Genomic DNA, 21,218 nt, shown 5'->3' on the forward strand with positions numbered 1-21,218 from the left:
CATGAAGACAGGCCTCTTTCTGACTTTTCTTCTCTGCTTTCTATTCCTGGGCTTCACATTTGAACTCTGTGGAGAAAATAATGGGATGTGTCCATGGAGTTCAAATGCAAAGTCTGGGAATAGAGAGCACAGGATAAAATTAAGAAGGGAGCCTGTCTAAAATGCTATTGTGCATGTCGTAACCAGTTGGTATTTCTCTTTCACGCCTGCCTTGTTCCACGGGAAGTCACATATCAATGGGTTTCCACGGTCTACTCTAAAGTGTGGATCTCACCAGAGTGAGAAAGGGGTTACCAGGGCCTGGGATGGGGTCAGGGGAGGCTGATCGGGGGCTGCAGTCGCAGTTGGGCAGGAGCAATGAGTTCTGCTGTGCCATGGCCCAGGAGGAGGAGCAGCGTTAACAACAGGGTGAACTTTAAATCTCCACAGAGAGAATCTGAAGGTTCTCACCACAGAGAAAACTGGTCGAGGTGTGGGATGTGCTCGTTACCCTGACTTGCTCATAGCCAGTGTACACGCCCGTTGAAGTATCACCTTGAACTGTATAAACAGGTACCACTTTATGTAGCTGTCCAAACCGTAAAGCACCGGTTACTCCAGCCAGCGATGAATGGTGCAGGAAACAGCTCCTTCAGTACTGCATGTACGATGCCCTCATGGTCCTGGTCTCTGTATGTGCCCTTATTGAAGTTTTGGTTTGCTCTTCCTTTCATGCTTATTCTTATCAATGTGAATGTTTGTCTGTAAGTTGGTGGCCCCAACAAGGCACCGTATGTCCATCGACTGAGAAATTCGGTGTTGATCTTCTATTATTTCTGCTGGTCCTCATCAGGGTTGACTGGACTGGAGTTGCAACCAGAAACAAGGTGGCTTTTCCTTGTCTGTTTTTTATTGTTTCCTTTTAGTCATGCAAGACATTAGGGTTCGTTTGACGGAATCAACACAATCACAGAATCATGGAATATCCTCTGCTGATTCCATCCTGGTACTTCCCTCCCCTCCCCTACCGGTCCCCTCCCAGGTGCCCTTCCTCCCCTCACTGATCTGTCTTCTGCTGGGCGGCGCTGCCCTGCCCTGCTCTGCTTTCTTTCTTTCTCTTTCTATTCCACCACCCCAGGAAGTTCTTTCCTCCTCACCGTCTCTCATGGACACCTGAGCATATCAGACCATTTTCCTCCTCAGAGCCATTGCATCTCGCTCTCTCTTTCTCTCTATTTGTTTATGGAACAGATCGTGTGTATATTTTTCCATATAGGGTGAAAAACGGCCAACTGGAGGGCCAAGAATGACCATGTATAGGACATTTTCCTCCTGGGATTTCTGCCTGCAATTCAGACCTCGCTTAGGAGAAAAGGAACCTGAAGTGGACGGCTTCCCATCATCCTCTTATTTTACATTGAGCGACCAAAGGTGAGAGGAACGTGGCATTGACATGGGCCAGAGGCCCTGGACAGCTGCATGCTCCCAGGTCGTGTGTGAGTGTGAGCCTGCGTGTGTGTGTGTGTGTGTGTGAGCCTGTGTGAGATTGTGAGCCTGTGTGAGTGTGAATCTGTGAGAGTGTGAGCCTGTGTGAGTGTGACCCTGTGTGTGTGTCTGTGTGGGAGCCTGTGTGAGTGTGAGCCTGTGTGAGTGTGACCCTGTGTGAGTGTGATGCTGTGTGTGAGTGTGAGCCTGTGTGAGTGTGAATCTGTGAGAGTGTGAGCCTGTGTGAGTGTGAGCCTGTGTGTGTGAGCCTGTGTGAGAGTGAGCCTGTGTGTGAGTGTGAGCCTGTGTGAGTGTGAACCTGTGTGTGTGCCTGTGTGTGAGTGTGAGTCTGTGTGTTTGAGTCTGGGTGAGTGTGAGCTTGTGTGTGTGTGCCTATGTGTGAGTGTGAGCCTGTGGGTGAGTTGAGCCTGTGTGTGTGACCCTGTGCCAGTGTGAGCCTGTGTGACTGTGACCCTGTGCCAGTGTGAGCCTGTGTGTGAGTGTGAGCCTATGTGAGTGTGAGTCTGTGTGTGTGAGCCAGTGAGAATGTGAGCCTGTGTGTAAGTTTGAGCCTGTGTGTGAGTGTGAGCCTGTGTGTGAGTGTGAGCCTGTGTGAGTGTGAGCCTGTGTGTGAGTGTGAGCCTGTGTGTGAATGTGAGCCTGTGTGTGTGTGAGCCTGTGTGTGAGTTTGAGCCTATGTGTATGAGTCTGTGTGTGAATGTGAGCCTGTGTGTGAGCCTGTGTGTGAGTGTGAGCCTGTGTGTGAGCCTGTGTGTGAATGTGAGCCTGTGTGTGAGCCTGTGTGAGTGTGAGCCTGTGTGTGAATGTGAGCCTGTGTGAGTGTGAGCCTATGTGAGAATATGAGCCTGTGTGTGAGCCTGTGTGAGTGTGAGCCTGTGTGTGAGTGTGAGCCTGTGTGTGAGCCTGTGTGAGTGTGAGCCTGTGTGTGAGTGTGAGCCTGTGTATGAGCCTGTGTGAGTGTGAGCCTGTGTGTGAGTGTGAGCCTGCGTGTGAGCCTGTGTGAGTGTGAGCCTATGTGTGAGTGTGAGCCTGTGTGTGAGTGTGAGTCTGTGTGAGTGTGAGCCTGTGTGTGAATATGAGCCTGTGTGTGAGCCTGTGTGTGTGTTATCCTGTGTGAGTGTGAGCCTGTGTGAGTGTGAGCGTGTGTGTGAGTGTGAGCCTGTGTGAGTGTGAGCCTGTGTGTGTGAGGCTTAGAATTTCTCCTTCATAAAATAAACAGCCTGAGTTCTGAGTGTGGTTTCTTTAACCATTGGACCAGTGCAACTCATCACACTGTGAGATTCCTGGGAATCTCCAAACTGTCTGATCAGAGGTGGAAAGGACACTGGGAAATCAGGAACCTGAAGAGGGAAGAAATGTTGGGTATCAGAAGAGCAGGAGGCTTTCTAAAGAGGTTGAAAGGCTTTATAAAGAGGTTGAAAACAAAGAAATCAAACCTCTAGGGAATTCACAGAATGCACAAACTCTACTTCACTGTCTGGATAAAGGATTGTGTAGTTTGTCTATTGTGCCAGGCTAGCTCATATGCAGGTAAGGACGTGGAGTCAAGACCCAGACTCCGGAAGTTGGGTGGAAGCAGGCTTGTGGCGAGCAGCCTACAAACTTGTTTATTGCGGGAACAGCTATACATTTTATAGGTTTCTTGCCCAATCACAATGTGCCACAGGGGATCAGACCACCAGGCTCCCATACAGGTTCCCTAGGTGACAATGAGTCAACTTGGGGCAGTTGTTTACTTTCCTAAGTAGGAGAAGCAGAGTGCTCCTTCCTGCAGGTTTACACACTTAAGACGTTCACTGTTGCCAGCCAAAAACTAGGATTTCTCCCAGCAGGATTGCAGTGTCTGGTTCAATGTCTTTGAGTCCTGAGTCCACAGGCACGTCAAGGGGTTCATATGGAGGTGACCCTGCTATACATCACTGAGGCTGTTGCACAGGAGTGTGAGTAATGTGTACGATGTGTTGTCCTTTGGAATACATTCAACCTGGATCCTCAAAATCTGCTCTCACCCCTAAAGTGAGAGCACACACACACACACACACACACACACACACACACACACACACACCACTTGAACACAACAATCCATGGCCTCTGGGCAGTGTGTTAATACCATGATCTTCTCACCTCCAATCACACTGTTTAAGAGGAATGAATAACAGGGAAACTGTCAATATCGAATACTTTTTCCCTAAGCAATGTATGAATGGCACCTGGAAATCCCAGTTTGAAAATCTTGCCCACACATGTATTCTCAGGTCTCCATTCAGCAAGGACATTTTTCATCCAGTATTGAAAGAAATATAAACAATCTAAAACAAGAAATATAAACAATATAAAACAAGAGAGAGGTGGGGTTGGTGGGAGACTCAGGAAAAATGATCTCATAAGCTCAGGTGTCCCTGAGAGACTGTGAGAAAGAGAAAGCTTCCTTGTTTCTGTCTGCAATCCAACTCTTGGATGAATCTCCATACTGCTTTCCACAATGTTTATTCTAATTTTCAGCCCCAACAACAATGCATGAGTGTACCCTTTTCCCAAAATGCTGGAGAGGTCCAGCATTTATTACCATTTGTATCCTTTATTATTGCCATTCTAATTGGAGTGAGATGAAACCTGAATGTAGGTTTGATTTGTTTTACCCTGATTGCTAGAAAGATTAAACATTTTTTCCATGTATTTTTGGCTATTTGTATTTACTCTTTTGAGAAATGTCTGTTTAATTCTTTTGCCCATGTATTGACTGTCTTATTTCTATTTTTGGTATTAAGTTTTTTGAGTTCTTTATATATTCTGCATATTATTCCCCTGTATGAGGAGCAGGTGGCATAGATATTCTCCCATTCCGTAGGCCCTCTCTTCACACTCTTGTTTCCAGCTGTGCAGAAACTATTTAATTTAATGCCATCCACTCGTTGATTCTTGGTTTTATATCTTGCACATCAGGAATTTTGGGAAGGAAGATTATTCCTGTGCCAATATGTTGGAGTGTTGAGCCTATATTTTTTTCTAGCAGCTGCAGATTTTCTGGTCTAATTCCTAGGTCTTTGATTCACTGTTTACTTTTGTGCAGGTGGAAGATAGGTATCTGGTTTTTACTCATATGGATATCTGGTTTTCCCAGCACCATTTGCTAAAATGGCTATCTTTTCTTCAGCATATGTTTTTGGCATCTTTGTCAAGTAAAAGATGACTGTATCAATGTGAATTTGTCTTTTTTGTCTTCTATTTCATTGGTCTTCATGTCTATTTCGATGCCAATGCCATGCTGTTTTTGTTACTATAGCTCTGTAGAATAATTTGAAATCCAGTGTTGTGATGCCCCCAGTATTGCTCTTCTTGCTTAGGATTGTTTTGGCTAGCTTTTTTTGGCCTTTTATTTTTTTTTGATGAATTTTACTTCTGTGAAGAATGTCCTCAGTATTTTGATGTGGATTGCATTGAGTCGGTATAATGCTTTGGTGGTATGGACATTTTGATATGAATTCTGCTTATCCAAGAACATGGGAAATCCTTCCATCTTCTGAGGTCTTCTTACTTTCTTTCCTCAGGGTTCCATAGTCTTCACTGTAGAGGTCTTTTACCTGCTTGGTTTGATTTATCCCTAGGTGTTTTATTTCCTTTCTCCTTGAGGTTGTTATGAATGGGATAGTTTTCCTGTTTTCTTTCTCAGCGAATTCATTATTGAAGTATAGGAAAGTGTATGTTGATCTTGTGGTCCTGATCCTTTGCTGAGTTCCTTCATTATCTCTAGAAGTCTTCTGGGTCTTTTACATGTGTGACCATGTCATCAACAAGTAGAGATAATTTGACTCCTTCATAAAACTTTATCCCTTTAATTTCCTTCTTTTGCCTGACTGGCTTGTTTCAAGGACTATGTTGATCAGCAGTGGTGAGAGTTATCCTTATCTCATTTCTGATTGTAGATGAAATGCTTTCAGTTTTTCTAACATGATGTTGAACTTGGCTTGTCATTTACAGTCTTTATAATGTTAAGGTAAGTTCCTTCTATCCCTAGTTTCTCCAGTGTTTTAAACACAAATGGTGCTGTACTTTATCAAATGCTTTTTCTTTCAATTTTTATCAACAGATGAATAAAAGGAATGTGTTATGTATGGAATGCTTCACAGCCTTGGGCAAAAAAGGCTATTCTGTCATTTACCATAGCACCAATAGAACTGTACAATACTCCATGAAGAGAAATGAGGTAGGCCCAGAAGGACAAATATTACGTGATACCACCTACCTGTGAAACCTAAACAAGTGAGTCTCATAGGAAAAGAGGAGAAAGGTTTCTAGCACAGGATTATAAGATGTGAAAAAGGACAAGGTTGATCAAAGGGTACAAAGTGTTAGTTCAACTGGAGAAGAAAAGTTTTAGCTATTGAGTGTACTGCAGATGACAATTCATAGTAAAAATTGTACATTGCAAAATTGCTAAAATGAACTTATTTTATGAACTCAGCCTAGGTACCCCATAAATAGAGGAATGGGTAAGAAAATATGGTATGTACACACAATGGATTATTATTAAGCCACAAAGAACAATGAAATCCTCCTTTGCAGCAAAATAAATGGAACTGGAGGACATGGTGTTAAGTAAAATAAGGCACACCAGGAAGGCAGATATCATGTGCTCCCTTCCCTGTGTGCCTGTGTGGAAACTGAAAAATAAAGATGGTCTTAAGGTAGAAAAGAGGTTCCTAGGGAATGGGGAGAGTGCTGGGGACTGGGTAAAGGTAGAAGAAGAGTCGCTGGACAGGATCAATGCTTGTGTGGAAATAACACTGTGAATTCCATTAATTTGTGCAATAAATATGCATTCATAAAATCATTTATACAACAAAATAGAAATTTAATCCCTGCTTCTACCAACCCTTCCCCCGTGAGTGGAGAGAAGGACAATTTCCTGGAGACATCATAAAGGTCCACCAAAAGTCAACGCTGTGCAAAAGTCCATGCTTTGGAGACCCAAGGGACTTAGTAAACACATTCTCTAAGTTTGAAGAGAAGGGTCTTGCTGCAGTGCCCAGGCAGGCCCGGAACTATCGGGCTCAAAGAGATCTCTCACCCCAGCCTCCTGAGTAACTGGGAATAGATGTTGTGACATTGGACCTTGGTGGAATGGGATTCATGGAAAACAGATGAGACTGTTATAAGGAGCTAACAGGGTAACATGAATGCAGAGTTCCAAATGTATCACTTCCAATTACCAAATGCTTTATAAACGAAGGGCTAAATGCCAGCTCTTAACATGTCGGAGGTGAGCGTTCTCTGCTTGCTTTGGGGAAAGTGTCACGAAGCCAAGGAATGTCGTGTCTACGATGTTATAATCCAAGAGTCACAGTTCTCCCTCTTGTTGAAGAGGGAAATTGCGATTTCCTGGAGATATCAGGGACTATGTCCCCAACACAAGTCAAGGCTCTGGAGATCCAAGGGACCTGTGTCAGTCCTGATGACCGGTTCCTCTGCATCAGGCTTGGGAGAACACTGTAGTTTGGGGCAGGAATAAGTGTTAGAAGGTTAATTCCCTGTAAGACTAAAGAGTCCTCAGAGAAAGTTCAATAGACTGGATTCCCCTGACTCTTAACCTGGTCTCTTGGTAACAGAGTCCACAGGAAAAAATATTCTTCTTTTTTTTTTTTGGTGCAGAATGATGTTCCCCAGGGGAATGGTGTGCCCAGAGGCTGGAATAATAACAGAGAGGTGCCTAGCCAGAAGTCCTAAGAAGTGTACATATTGGCTGCACTGTTGACTCTCAATAGTGACCTTGGTCTGGACAGGGTATGGTTGTTTATTCCCAGGGTCCTAAGTCTGGCCAAGGGACCAAAGCTTGACTCGTATCTGTTGTCTTGTCTGGGGACAGAGCTTCAGTCTCCACCTTCAACCACTCAGGGAGGAATTCAGACTTCTGCACAGAGCCCTTCCTCTCCGAGTGCTCATCCAGGTCAGTGTGAGACCCAGAAAGTCCTGCAGGAGAGGTTCAGAGAATGGAGGCCATGAGCATTGGCCTGAGGGCGTTGGAGCCAAACCTGCCCTGCCTTGAGTGACAGTCAGCTGTTGGCAATGTCGTTGACTTGATTAATTAACTATGTAACATATTTATTCATTATGCTTAAAAGGAAGGTGTCAATTGAACTCACAGGTCATTTTTGAAAATGAAGTATAGTTGAAAAAACAAGTGTAGGGGGTACTGTCATTTCAGTAAAAGGGGTCCATGTGTTCAAGGATCCTTGCAATCATGGGGGCAGAGAAATGGGGTCTTACTATGGGAGATGCACAGCTAAGTCAGGGCATTTCCTTTTTATTTGTAAGGCAGGGATCTGTGAGTGTGCTTCGGGAACTGAGGAAGATTCGGACCAGAGGATACCTTTCAATCCTACCTCACAACTGTGGTTCATGTGTGATACGTATTCCCGAATCTCCTCTCCAGCTGTGCATTCACATTTAGAAATTATTTAATGGGTTAAGGGGGGGGGGCTCTACTCATAAACTTTACTTTGCAATTATATCCTGAGCCAAAAGGCTCAATATATCTCTAAATTGATGAGACATTTACTTTCTCTTTTGAAAATAGTTTTGTAAGAATTCTTTGCCTTTTGAATGGAGGATACAGAGTGGTTTTTATTGCCATTTTTGTCTTCTCTCAAACTTAGGAATTGGAATTTTTAAACCAACTTTCATACCTGCTATTTGGTTCATTTGTGATTTAAAAGCATTTGGGAAATGTGGGAAAGTTTATGACTTCGTGGTCATCAATGTATCAGCTAGTTCTATCTGGATTCTCTCATTTATTTTTGAGTGCAGACAGTTCTGCATCACTTGAACAAATAAATGACCCTTTATACATATTTCTACTTGTCTTCATGTCTCTGTTATCCCTTAGTGTGACTTTTGTGTTTGGTGATGGCGTCTGCTTTGAAAAGTTGAGTCACCCCAGCTATGACATGGTGGGTATTCTTTAGTGTTATCTTTCCCAAGTATTCAATTCCTGGTGTCTTCCTTTGGAAAGATAGTATATCATTAGATATGGCTTCCTCCCACCAATCTCAAAAATTCCTTTTATAGTCTTTTATTTCTAAGTCTTTGGCAATTTAACCTTGAATTAGTGACCCATGCTGATGTCATTAAGTCATTCATATTTTATACTTTTACATAAATCTAGTTTTGGATTTTCATGACATATAGTTGTTTGGAAACCACAGGACCTAACTGCATTTTCTCAGCCACTCTCTGTTCCTTAAGTCCTCAGGTCCTCCTTCCTTGTCAATGTTGTGCACACATTCATCCGCCATGTACATGTGCGTAGGAGCACGCACATCGTGAGGACGGCTCAGTGCAGCCCTCTCCAGCTCCTTCCCCTGCACTTCTCCCACAAGTAGTCTCTCGGGGCAGCCTGACCATCACCTGGCCTAATGTTTCACGACTTCAGTGACCTTCTGATGGTCTTTGACATTTTTCCTCATTAAATCACTATAATATAATCAATGTAAAATGATTTCTACAGAGATATTCAGGGATTTGTAATGTAAAACTGTGGTTCTCAGCAAGATATGTTTTGACCTCCAGAGGTTATTGAGAAATCGCTGGAGGTGTTTTTGGCTGGGACACTGGGAGAGGCGGATTGAGTTGGTCATGCTGCCAGCATCCTGCCAGGCACCGGACACACACGATCAGGAGCAGTGATTTGGTCCTGCATGTCAACAATTCCTCGAAAGAGGAAAATTGAGCTAACTATTATCTAAAGCTTAAATATTAATATCCTTATTTTAAATATCCACAAAAAACATTTATAAGTGCTTAGATGTTTGCTGAAGACACTGTAACACTTCCCACTTCTCTCAGGAAAATTAGAGAGGGCCCCTTTGCCGCTCCCTTAAAACCTGCAACCCCATCAACGCAGCGACTTTTCTAGTTTTTATCCTGCAGGTGGATTCAGAGACTTTTTTGTTATTTCCTAAAACCGTTATTCATTTTTAGCAAAGATTTGTGTCCCCAACCGCTATTTTTCTATTTTTATTGGATGCTGATTTTCTATGGTTAGCATCTCAAATGATTACTGAAGATAATTATTTCCCAATGGATTTGAGGGGTAGTACTTTTGGACATAAAAGCTTTAAAATTTTTCTTTAGTTAAATATGTGTCTATCTTCTTACTTCTGAGTTTCTCACCTTAGTTAAAATAAATTTTTCATCCATAGATTTTGTATCTAGTTGTCTTGATGTTCATGGAAAACAGCATTTACATTTATACTGAGGTCTTTAATTCCTCTGAGTTTTTGTAAGACATATGAGCTAGGAGACCAACTCCATTTTCTTCCAGATAATTATTTATACTAGCTTTTATTTAACTATTTAAACTTTTCCAACTTAATTAAAATATTACCTTGCCATTTAGTACATGTCCAAATATAATGAGACATAATTCCTAATTCATTCAAAAATTATAATGCAGCATCTATATGTGCCATATATTCTAGGAATATTATAAATTAAATTGTTTTAGTCTAGGTGTTTGCTAATTTAATTATGAACCCATGGTGATACTGTTCAAGAATTGCTATTTTATATCTTGTTTCTTTTCCTGTTTAGTACTTCTTTTAATTTTGTTTGTTAGAGTTGTTTTGAAATCAATGTGTCTAACATGGTTCTATACTCTTGCAATTTTTTTTTCAAAACTTCTCCTGTTTACATTTTTTTCCTAAATAAAGCACACGTATTCGCATGCCATTGTGAACAAAACACTTGAAGTCCCTGTTCTTTTGTACCTTGCATTATAATGGCAAAGACAGAGTGCAATCAAATTAGCATGAGTAATGTAAGGTCCTCAGGGGTGTAGCATATGGAGAGTATCAATTGGTGTTAAAAGTTATAATTATCAAGCTGCGGGGGAAGGTCTTTGCATGTTGGACAAATAACAGAACCAGGACTAGAGTGAGCCTATTGGGTGTGTCAGTCGTAGAAGAGGCTGGGAAGGACGGAAGGTGCCTCGTGGGTGCAGACAGGGCTGCAGTTCCCCGGGAGGAATAGCTTCTAATGTTATATGGCACTGTAGGGCAGCTACGGTTGACAAAAATGAACCATGTGTTTCAAAATGGCTAGTAAGAGAGGATTTTTAAAATTGTTCCCTAAAGAAATGATAAATGTTTAAGGTGCTAGATATGCCAATAATCCTGATCTGATCCTTGTATAATATATATATATATACACATATATATATAAACATATATATATATATAAATATTACACTGTCAATCACAATTATGTGCAATTGTTCTGGGTCAGTTAAAAGGGATTTAGAATATGTTAAAAAGATATCAAAACCAAAAGCCTAAAAATAGCAAAGAAAAGATCCACATGAGAAATTGGAGAGTGAGGCCTTCCTCACCTGCCATCGAGTCATATGAAACCGGGGGTCAATATATGTGGGTGTGACACCAGAAAGGGCCCTTCTGCTGCTTCAAGAAAAATCAAGAAAAATGCCAGGGAACATTTTGTTTTCCTTGGTGTATTTCCTTTTGCAAATTATTGGCTTGTTCTCTGTGTTCAATTCTTTTCTCTTTGGATGTTTGCTAGGTATGTTTCTTGACACTGAAAATATATCTTGATTTTGTCTTTTGGGTAAACGCTGGGCCTTGAAGGAGCATAGGGAGGTGGATGCTGCCAGAGACATGGAAGCGTTCCTGCCTTCCAGTCTCCTAGCGACTCTCTGGCTTGCTAGGCATTTTCCACACCTCATCAGCATTTGTTCTTTGTATGCTTGATGACTGCCATTCTATCTGGAGTGAGATGAAATCTCAATTTATTATTGGAGTCTAGTACAGTGATTGATTTGTGTACATTCATCTTGTATCCTGCTGCCTTGCTGAGATTTGTTTATCAGCTCTAGAAGTCTTGTGGCGGTTGCTTTTGGATCTTCTCGATAAAGGCTCATTGTCATCAGCCAACAGAAAATTTTACTTCTTCTTTTCCGATTTGTATCCTTTAATTTCTTTCTCTTGCTTGATTGCTCTGGCTAGAGTTTCAAGACCTATAAATATTTGGCATGGTGAAAGAGGACATCTTTGTCTTGCTCCTAATTTTAGAAGAAATACTTCCAGTTTTTCTCCACTTGGTATGATTATTGGCTTTGTTTTGTCGTATATAGCCTTGATAATAAGAGAAAAGTTCCTTCCATTTCTAAGTCTCTTCAGTATTTTTATCATGAATGGGTGCTGAATTTTGTTAGCTTTTTTCTGCATCTTTTGAGATGATCATGTGACTTTTTGTCCTTAATTCTGTTTATGTGGTGAATTATTGATTTGCGTATGTTGAACCAATTTGTCATGGTGGGATGAAACCCTCTTGATCATGGTGTGCAGTCATCTTAATGTGATTTTGAATACAGCTTGTTAATATTTTTATCAATACTAAAATATTGTATTTTTGTATATATGTTCATCAGGTATATTGGTCTGTAGTTTTCTTTCCTTGATGTGTCTTTTGTTTTGTTTGGGTATCACGGTGGCTTTACAGAATGAATGTGGAAGTGTTCCCTCCATTTATCTTTCATGGATTAATTTGAGGAAGATTGGCATTCTTTAAATGTGTGGTAGAACTCGGTTAAGAATCCATTTGGTTCTGGGCTTTGTTATTGTTGTTGAAAGGTTTTCAATGGGTGCTTCAGTTTCATTGCTTGATACCAGTCTTTTTAGGTTTTCTACATCCTGAAGGTTCAATGTGGGTGGGTAGTATCTAGAAATTTGTTAATATCTTCCAGATTTTCCAGTTCATTGGAGTGCACATTTTCAAAAATAGTTTCTAATCATCTGAATTTCAGAAGCATCTGTGCTATCTCCTTTTTCACTTCTAATTTTGTTGATTTGGATATTCTCTTTCTTTTGGTCAGGTTGGCTAAGGGTTTATCACTCTTGTTAATCTTTTTGAAGAGCCAATTCTTTGTGGCATTGAGTCTTTTCATTTTTTAAAATTCTCAGTTTCATTATGTTGGATCTGATCTTAATTATTTCTTGTCTTCTACCAAGTTTGAAATTAGTTTGTTTTTCCTCTTCTGTGGCCTTGAGGTGTAACAGTAGATTATTTCAGAGCTTTCTGTTTTTCAATGTAGGGAGTCAACACTATAAACCTTTCTCCTGGAACTGCCTTCATACTGTCCCAGAGATCTTGATATGCTGTATCTCTGTTCTTATTTGTTTCTAAGAACTTGTTAATTTATTCCCTATCTTTTTATGATCCAGTCCTCACTCAAAAGTGTATCATTTAATCACCATGTTTTAAAGTGTTTTTTACATTTTATCTTGTTATTGATTTCCAATTTAATTCCAGTATGATGTGACAGGATGAAATGAATTCTCTCTACTTTTCTGTACTTGCTAAGACTTGCTTTGTGTTTTATAATATGACCTATTTTAGAGATGGTTTCATGAGTTGCTGAGAAGACAGTGAATTCGGTCTGTTGATGAATCAGAAATATTTAGATATCTGATAGGTTTATGTAATTAATATTTTTTGAGTTCTGAAGAGTCTTTAGTTTATGTCTGCATGGTCTGTCTATTGGTGAGAGAGGTGTGATGAAATCACCCAATATTATTTTATTGGGGTCTATTTGATTCTTCATATTGAGATGGTTTATTTTATGTATGTAGGTGCACCAAAATTTGAGGCATAAATATCTACAATCACATCTTCTTATTGGATGATTCCTTTAACCAGTATGAAGTAACCTTCTTTGTCTCTTCAGCTTAATTTTGGCCTTATGTCTGCTTCGTCAGATATGAGAATTGCTACTCTTGCTTGCTTTCAGTCTCTATTCTCATGGCATACCTTTCCCCATTCTTTCACCTTCAGTCTGTGGATGTCTTTTCCTATAAAATGAAGTATTGTAAACAACATATTGTTCTTGTTTTTAAAATAATTTCTGTTAGTCTATGTTTTATGATTGGAGAGTTTGCAGCATTTACATTAAGTGTTATTATAGAGTGATGATTTTTGTTTCCTGACATTTTGATCAATTCCTACTGTTTAATTTAGATTTGACTTTCCTATTGACTATTCTTCTAGTGAGAGCCATCCATACCCTGGCTCTGATATTTATTTTTTATTTCTTTTTTGTATAATATTTAATTAAATATGTTTTGTAATACTGGCTTGGTGGTCATAAATTCTTCTCGTTTTTGCTTTCTTAGGAGTTTTTTTAAATTTCATCTTTAGTTATAAAGTTGGTTTTGCTGGATACAGCAGTCTTGGTTGGCACCTGTTGTCTTTCAAAGCTTGGCATGTATTATTGCAAGCCCTCCTGGCTTTTAGAGTTTGAGCTAAGAAATTAGAAGAAAGTCTAATTGGGTTACATTTCAATATAATCTGCCATTTTTTTCTCTTGTGACTTTTAAACTTCCTCATTCTGTAAAATCCTCATTCTGTATATCAGACACTTCAATTATAATGTGTCTTTTAGGCAATCTTTTTTGGTCTTGTCTATTCAGGGTTCTAAAAGTCTCTTGTATTGGATTTAAATCTTGTTACCAAATTTAGAGAATTTTCTGATAGTATTTCATTGGTTAAGGATATTTGCTTTTTCTGAATTGTTCATCTATTATCAGTTCCTGGAACAAGATTTTCATTCTTCAAATGCATGAAGGAATTTATAATTGCAGGATACTTGACCTCTTAATGAAAGGCAAGAAATTGGAAAGGAATTTCTAATTGTAAATGAGAGTATGTTCCCTTAGAGGGGACAAGATTCACACAAGAAATATAAAAATAATTTCTTTACTGTAAAATATTAGTTAAAATATTTCTGAAAGGTTATTAATACATTTCTGTCTCTGTCCATCGCTCTGGTAGTCACATCAGCCACATTGGAACCAAGGAATGGTACCCACATTTCAGAATTTCTTCTTCTGGGATTTTCAGAGGAACCTGGATTGCAACCCTTCCTCTTTGGACTTTTCCTCTCCATGTACCTGATCACCATGTTTGGAAACCTGCTCATCATCCTTGCCATCACCTTGGACTCCCATCTGCACACACCCATGTATTTCTTCCTCACCAACCTGTCTTTTTCTGACATCTGTCTCACTTCTACCACCGTCCCAAAGATGCTGGTGAATATGCAGACACAGAGCAAGGTCATAACTTTTGAAGGCTGTATTGTGCAGATGCACTTTTTCATAGTTTTGACTGGCTTGGAAAACTTTCTCCTGGCTGTGATGGCCTACGACCGCTTTGTGGCCATCTGTCACCCCCTGCACTACACAGTGACTATGAACCCCTGGCTCTGCATGTTGTTGGTTATGGTGTCCTGGATCTTAGGTGTCTTGCATGCCCTGTTACAAAGCTTAATGGTGTTGAAACTGTCCTTTTGTACAGATTTGGAAATCCCACATTTTTTCTGTGAACTTAATCAAGTGGTCCAACTTGCCTGTTCTGACACTTTTCCTAATTATATGGTGATGTATGTTACAGCTGTGCTACTGGGTGGTGGTCCTCTTGCTGGCATCCTTTATTCTTATTCTAAGATAGTTTCCTCCATAAGTTCAATCTCATCAGCTCAGGGGAGGTATAAAGCATTTTCTACCTGTGCATCTCACCTCTCTGTGGTCTCCTTATTTTATTTTACAATCCTAGGAGTGTACTTCAGTGCTGCTGCAACCCATAATTCACATTCAAGTGCAACAGCCTCGGTGATGTACAGCGTGGTCACCCCCATGCTAAACCCCTTCATTTACAGTCTCAGGAATAAAGATATCAAGAGGGCTCTGAAAAGATACTTGTGAGGGAAACTACAAGGGCCATTTTTCTTTTTTTTGTGGTACTAGGGATTGAACTCAGGTCCTCACACATGCTAGGCAATTGCTTTACCACTGAGCTACACCTCCAGCCCCAAAGGCCCATGTTCAAGAGGCCACATTAATTGCAGGGCTCTAATCCCCAAAGGTAGTAATTGTGATTTCATAATTAGGCCATTGAAGTAGACCTTGCTCTTTCCATTAATTTCCTAAAGTTTCAGTTTCTTTGATTTCAACTGCTTTATGTGTTCTAAATAATTCAATTTATTTAATATTTCTGCTCTTTTTGCTATTCAATGACTTTTTCCTTTTGTCATTTTCTTACGTTCCCAAAATTAATGATTTATATTGGAAAAATATTTGAGATGTCTCTTAGTCTGTTATGATGATTAGTTGTACTAATGTATATAAACTACACTAGAGAGTTGAAGTCATTTGTATAACTTTATAGTAGGAGATGATCTGAAAGTATACTTTTTGACCTTTGTGTTCTTTTATTTTTTAGATCGTAGTTTTTATTTAACAGATATTAGAGAACGTATCATCTATTATTCACCTTTATGTTGTTACCACAAAGTCTTTGATTTTACATTTATTTATCTTAGTTCACGCAGATATAAACTTTATTTTTATTTATATCACCACCACTTCTCTTTCCTAAGAGAAAAACTTTGTCTTCCTAAGGACATCATCACCTATAATTTACTTATAAATGTTAATAAAATATACTTAAGTGGGAACATATAGCAAAGTATTACTGTATTATTTCGGATTTAAAAAATGACACAAGCACATACTTTAAAAGCTACACCTTTTAAGAAATAGATACATTTACATAGGGTAATGGTGTTTGATTCATCCTCTACTTGATGTACAAACAGAGAAACAAGATGTATCCCATTTGTTTACAATAAAAATAAATTAAAAAAAGAAATAGATACAGATTATAATTTCTAATATATATTTAAAATTAACCTATTACATTTTTGGTTTTAAATATAATTTTGTAAAAAAGGACGTTAAAAACTCAAATGACTTAAAGATGGTTAAATAGGAAAAAGTTCACTTTACATGGAATTTGGTTTAGCTGGAAAAAGCTTATATAAAATCATAGCTTTAAAACATCTTTATAGCATAGTGACTTCATATGTTGTGAAATGGTTTTCTCTAATCTTAACATTTTCTTCTGATAACCAGTTCTCCTGTTTTAGCTGGCTTATAAGAGCTATCTTTGGGCAGTATACTGGCCAAGCAAATTTGTTTAGTTAAGAATATATTCTAAGCATATGATTTAAATATGCCCTGTTTTTAAAAAAACATTAAGCTCACTCAACATATGAAATATTTCAAACTTTTCAAATGCTCAGCAAAGAAAAAATCTTAACTCATTAATTATGTTAATAACTTAAGATTGTGTTACCTTCTGTTTCTTAAATTTCACAATTTAAATTTTTAAAAAAACTACCATATTTTTAGAAGTGCAAACTGAGGTTCCTTTTCCTCAAGTATTTTCCCAACAGTTATCTTTCCCTCTCACTCTCTGTACCTGATCACCTGTCACCCTGCAATGTGCCACCATGCTCAGCATTACTGCCCCCACTCCAATAACTGATAGTCTTCAGGCAAAGAAAATATTGTTGGAATTGTAGTTTGTTTTAAAGAACAAATACCCCATCCAATGTCAAGAGAGTCAGGAGTAAAATGGTCGCTACATAGGAACTGGTATTTACTAGGAATCCAGGAATCGCGTTTCATATTCTTTAACCACTTTTCAAGTCTGTCTTTGTTGTGTAGAGGAAACGGGCAAAAACTCAGTTTCCGGTCTTTATTGTTCGGTCCTCCACTGTTTTTGCAGCAAATCGCTGTGCAATAGCGGGGCGTCACTCAGGTAAGACCGGGACAGCAAGGGGCGTAGGCGGGCCCTTCTTCCTGAGGCTGGGCAGCAGGTCCAGTCGACCTTCGCCTTCTTCGTTCCTCGCTCAGTCTCTAGCTGCTCTCTCTGGTAGTGCAGACCTTAAATACTAGAGGGTTTCACAGATATCATGGTATTTTGTTCTCCTTATGATGGTCTTATTTCTTTTTTTTTTTTTTTTTAAGTTTTTAAAAAGTTTAATGGAGCCGGTAAGGCATATAAATTGTGTTCTGGCAGACCTGCTTTCTCTTACCAAAGAAAATGGCACATGTTTTATCAAAATTTGACAATTGAGAGTAAAGGGTACTAAGATTAAGCTTCAGAGCACCAACTTAAAACAAAACAACCAAAAATATTGTTATTCAACTTAGAAATGAGGAACAAGAACCAAGGCATGAAGGGGAGATTAAATATGTGTTCCTCCATCGCAAAATCCTGTAGGAATAGGAGTTCTGGCCTCTTGTGAGCAATGCATCACACCACCAAACCCCAATTCTGGAACCTAAATTTACAATGACAGAAAAGCAAAGATAATTCCAAATGCATTTCTTGGTATATTCCAAAGGGAAGCTTTAAAGTATTCAAAATACATAGGCATGTCCATTTCAGGTAAAATGACAGATTGCTATAATTCTTCCTGCTATTATACTCTAACAAAAAATGATCCACTGTTGCAAAAATTTAGAAATCTTTCATTCCTACTTTTGAGTATGGATTTCACTGTTTTAAATAAGGGTTATATCTATAACGAATACAGAACTTCAATTCACACAACATTTCTAACATTCCATTCACATCCCACCCAGTCAATATGGTTAACTTAGCAAAGTTTCTTCACAGAAAGATATTATTAAATGGCTGAAGAAATTGCAAACTTTAACAAAGTGCTGTGAGTAATTACTGGAAAAACCCTTACACTGATTTGCAATGGTCATTTAAGGATAAAAATGGGAAGTAACTGATACTGGACTACAAGTTTGCAAGGAAACATTTTTCACTGTCCTACTTGATATATAATAATAGGATAGAATAAATTACAGTACCTGGCAGACTGACATCAGTTCTTCATCTAAAAAAGACTATCATTTAGTTCAAGATATTAAAAATGAAGATGAAACATGCTCTAAAACGTTGTAGCTACAAGAAGTCTTATATTTACTCCAAGAGGACTCTATTGAGAACTTTTATTTAGGTCTACCTAACATCTAGAGAACCTCCATGCGATTCCACCTTTTCCAGAATGAGATTCCAAACTGCACTTCTTAGGAGGGGGAATGAAGGGACAGGGGGAGTTGTGTTCTGCTACTTAGGTTGTGATCACATTATTAGTAGATAAAACAGCTTTGTCACCTTCCACCCACTACAATGGAAACTGCACAAAGTGGGGCATCCATGAAAAATGAAAAGCAGGAAATGAAAGGCTTGAATAAATACCTACCCCACCATCCATCTCCCCTCACTAATACTGAACCAAAAGGAAGCCCACTCTCAAAGTTCATGACCTCTCTATTTCAGGTCACCTTGAATGCAGTCTACAAGTTTACATTTACTGTAAGGAGTACCCCACATAGAAGTAGTACTTGTCTTAAAACTGAGTATTTGAAGCCTACAGGGTTAATCTGGGGCAGTTCAATGATATAGATATTTTTAGAGCACTAACACACACAAAGTGAATCCAATAAAGTTCTGTGTATTGATTCAATATTAAGTATTAATTGCATGACCATCATAGCACCTCTTTACATCACACAATCACCAGAATTAGAAACTGTGTTGAAAACTAAAAACAGGGCAGTCCAATAATTAGAAGTTGCACACCGTTACTATATAGAAACCGGGTGCATGGTACAGTGCAGCTGTAAAAATGGAAGCCTGCAGATCTGACAAGGAAGTCAAATCCTGTTTTTAGATAATTTGGGAAACCTGGCAATACTGTTGAAGCAAAATACTCAACACAGCAGGAAATGGACTGGGGAGAAAAAAAAATTCTATAACCAAATAAACATCTGATATTTCCTTTCCCTTTGAGAATAAATACAGTTAAGGTCACTTTTAGCCTTGGAACGGATATGTTTGCCTATGATGATCTTGCTAATGACTACACGATATCTGATGTCCTCTGCTAGGATTATAGTTTTTGAGAAAGCCATATTACAAGAGGCATCTACTGTAAATACCTAGAACTTCCTTTTATGGCAACCACTATCGAATTCACTTGTCTTAAACAGTGAACAAGGGCTGAGGTACGCTTTCTAGTTCCACCATTGTCCAAGTGGAGTGCCATTTCTTCTGATATGAAAGTGTTCAAATCGACATCATGGAGTCCATTTCTCCTTCGACTAGCATTCGATCCACTGCTTACATGTGTAGGAGAGCCTGGGGTACTCGAGCGCACGCTTATACTAGCCATTGCACCACTAAGACCATGCAGAGCTATGGCTTCCCGGAAGGGTTGCAAATCAGTCTCTACAGATGAGCTAGTTTCCGTTGAAGTAGCTGGGTTAGGGGACACTACAGTCAGTCTTGGGGGAGCTCTAGAGTTTCGTGGTGGAGGAACCTTTCCACACAGGAAGCTGATCAAATCTTCTCTACGAATAGTTCTTCTGCGTTTTTGTAACCCAAGCCAGCACATCCTTATTGCGTCGCTGATAGCCAATCTGAATTCCAATATCAAAACTTCGCTGATGGGTATCCACACTTTCTTTGTAGAGGTTGGTGACCGCGGTGGCTGCGTTTTGGAAGGGGACCCAGAGAGAAAGTCCTGGCTGCTGACACACTCGGTCTTTGTAGAGCTGGGCCACGGCGGTGGCCGAGTTCTGGAAGAGGTGCCACAGCTTCTGCTGCTTGTGCTCGGGCTGCGCGGCGGCCGCCGCCTCCTCCTGCAGCTCAGGGGACAGCTGCTCGTCCTGCTGGGCCTCGGCCAGGCACTGCCGCTCCCACTTGGAGAACCAGTGCTCGGGCCCGTGCTCCTGGATCTCCGCCTCGCCCTCCTCCTTCCGCTCCTCCATCCTCCGCGGCCTCCCGCGGCCTCGTCGCCGCCGCCGCGTCCTCCTCAGGCGGGGCCCCCGCGGGAGCGTCGTCGTCGAGCGGCCCGGCGGCGGGGCCCGGCGGCCGGCGGCGGCTCCTCGCGGCGGCCCAGGCCTCCTGCACCCCGCGGCCCCGCGCAGCCCGGACGACCCCCGCCCCGGGCCTCCCCGCCGCCGGGCCCGCTGACGGCCCTCGCCTCGCCCGCCGCGCCCGCCTACCCTTATTTCTTATTCATCTCAGAGTCCATGATGCATCCTATATTATCCTGATAGTAAAGACAGGCAAAGAGCATTTATCAAACACATCTTTCCATGCGATGTACAAATTTGCATTTATTGGTTGACTTGTTATGGTCTTAGAACTTGAGATGACCTTAAAGAGGAGGGAGCAAAATTTTCAATGATTCACTGAATTACTTTGGAAGACTTATTTTTGATGCTATATATTGTTTTGAAAATAACTGGTTCCTGGGTATGAGATCCAGCCCCAATGTGCTGTGAGACTGAAGAAAGAGAGGTAGACAGATTCAGATTGCACACAGTAGAATTTATGGAAATCTACTGGCAGAAGCATGTTCCTGGGTCACAGCAAGCATTTTAATGGTAGTCTTTTTCTATACAGTTATCTGCAATAAACATGAGAATCAAGGTTATCATGAATGGTATGTTTGAATATCAGAAAAAATGCCAAAAGCAAGAAGCAGATTATTCTAAATAACCTCAGTTCTGTTTGCATTGATCACTGTATCAGTAAGCTTTTGCTAGGTAATGAACTATCCCAAAGGCAAACAGTTTAAGATAATGTCTTCTTACCTCATAGGTGTCTATGTTGGGATGTCTTCTGGTCTCTTCTGATATCTGCACAAATCTGGAGTCATGTACGAGTCAACTCCAAGTGCTTTTCCAGTCTTGTCTGGGTTCTCTGACATTTGAGAGTGTATGGTTCTAGGCTGGGGTGGGAAGCCATGGCCAGGCCACCTGAGTTCCCTCCCACATGCCCTCTCCTCC

The 21,218-nt window shown here is 40.3% G+C and overlaps 2 protein-coding genes across 2 annotated transcripts; one reads left to right on the forward strand and one right to left on the reverse strand.

Annotated features, from left to right (window-relative positions):
• Positions 1-14,351: 14,351 nt before the first annotated feature.
• LOC306646848 (olfactory receptor 7A5-like) lies at positions 14,352-15,260 on the forward strand (the record flags this gene model as incomplete). The annotated part of the gene is made up of 1 exon (XM_079115601.1): positions 14,352-15,260. Exon 1 carries the CDS (start codon positions 14,442-14,444, stop codon positions 15,258-15,260), a length of 819 nt encoding a protein of 272 aa, XP_078971727.1. The 5' UTR covers positions 14,352-14,441.
• Positions 15,261-19,660: 4,400 nt separating this feature from the next.
• LOC306647094 (HUWE1-associated protein modifying stress responses-like) lies at positions 19,661-21,028 on the reverse strand (the record flags this gene model as incomplete). Its single annotated transcript, XM_079116118.1, has 2 exons — positions 19,661-20,430; positions 21,024-21,028. 2 exons carry the CDS (start codon positions 21,026-21,028, stop codon positions 19,773-19,775), a joined length of 663 nt encoding a protein of 220 aa, XP_078972244.1. The 3' UTR covers positions 19,661-19,772.
• Between the last annotated feature and the right edge of the window lie 190 nt (positions 21,029-21,218).

Source organism: Sciurus vulgaris, assembly GCF_902686455.1.
Source record: "Sciurus vulgaris genome assembly, chromosome: 16".
In the NCBI taxonomy this organism is placed as follows: Eukaryota; Metazoa; Chordata; class Mammalia; order Rodentia; family Sciuridae; genus Sciurus; species Sciurus vulgaris.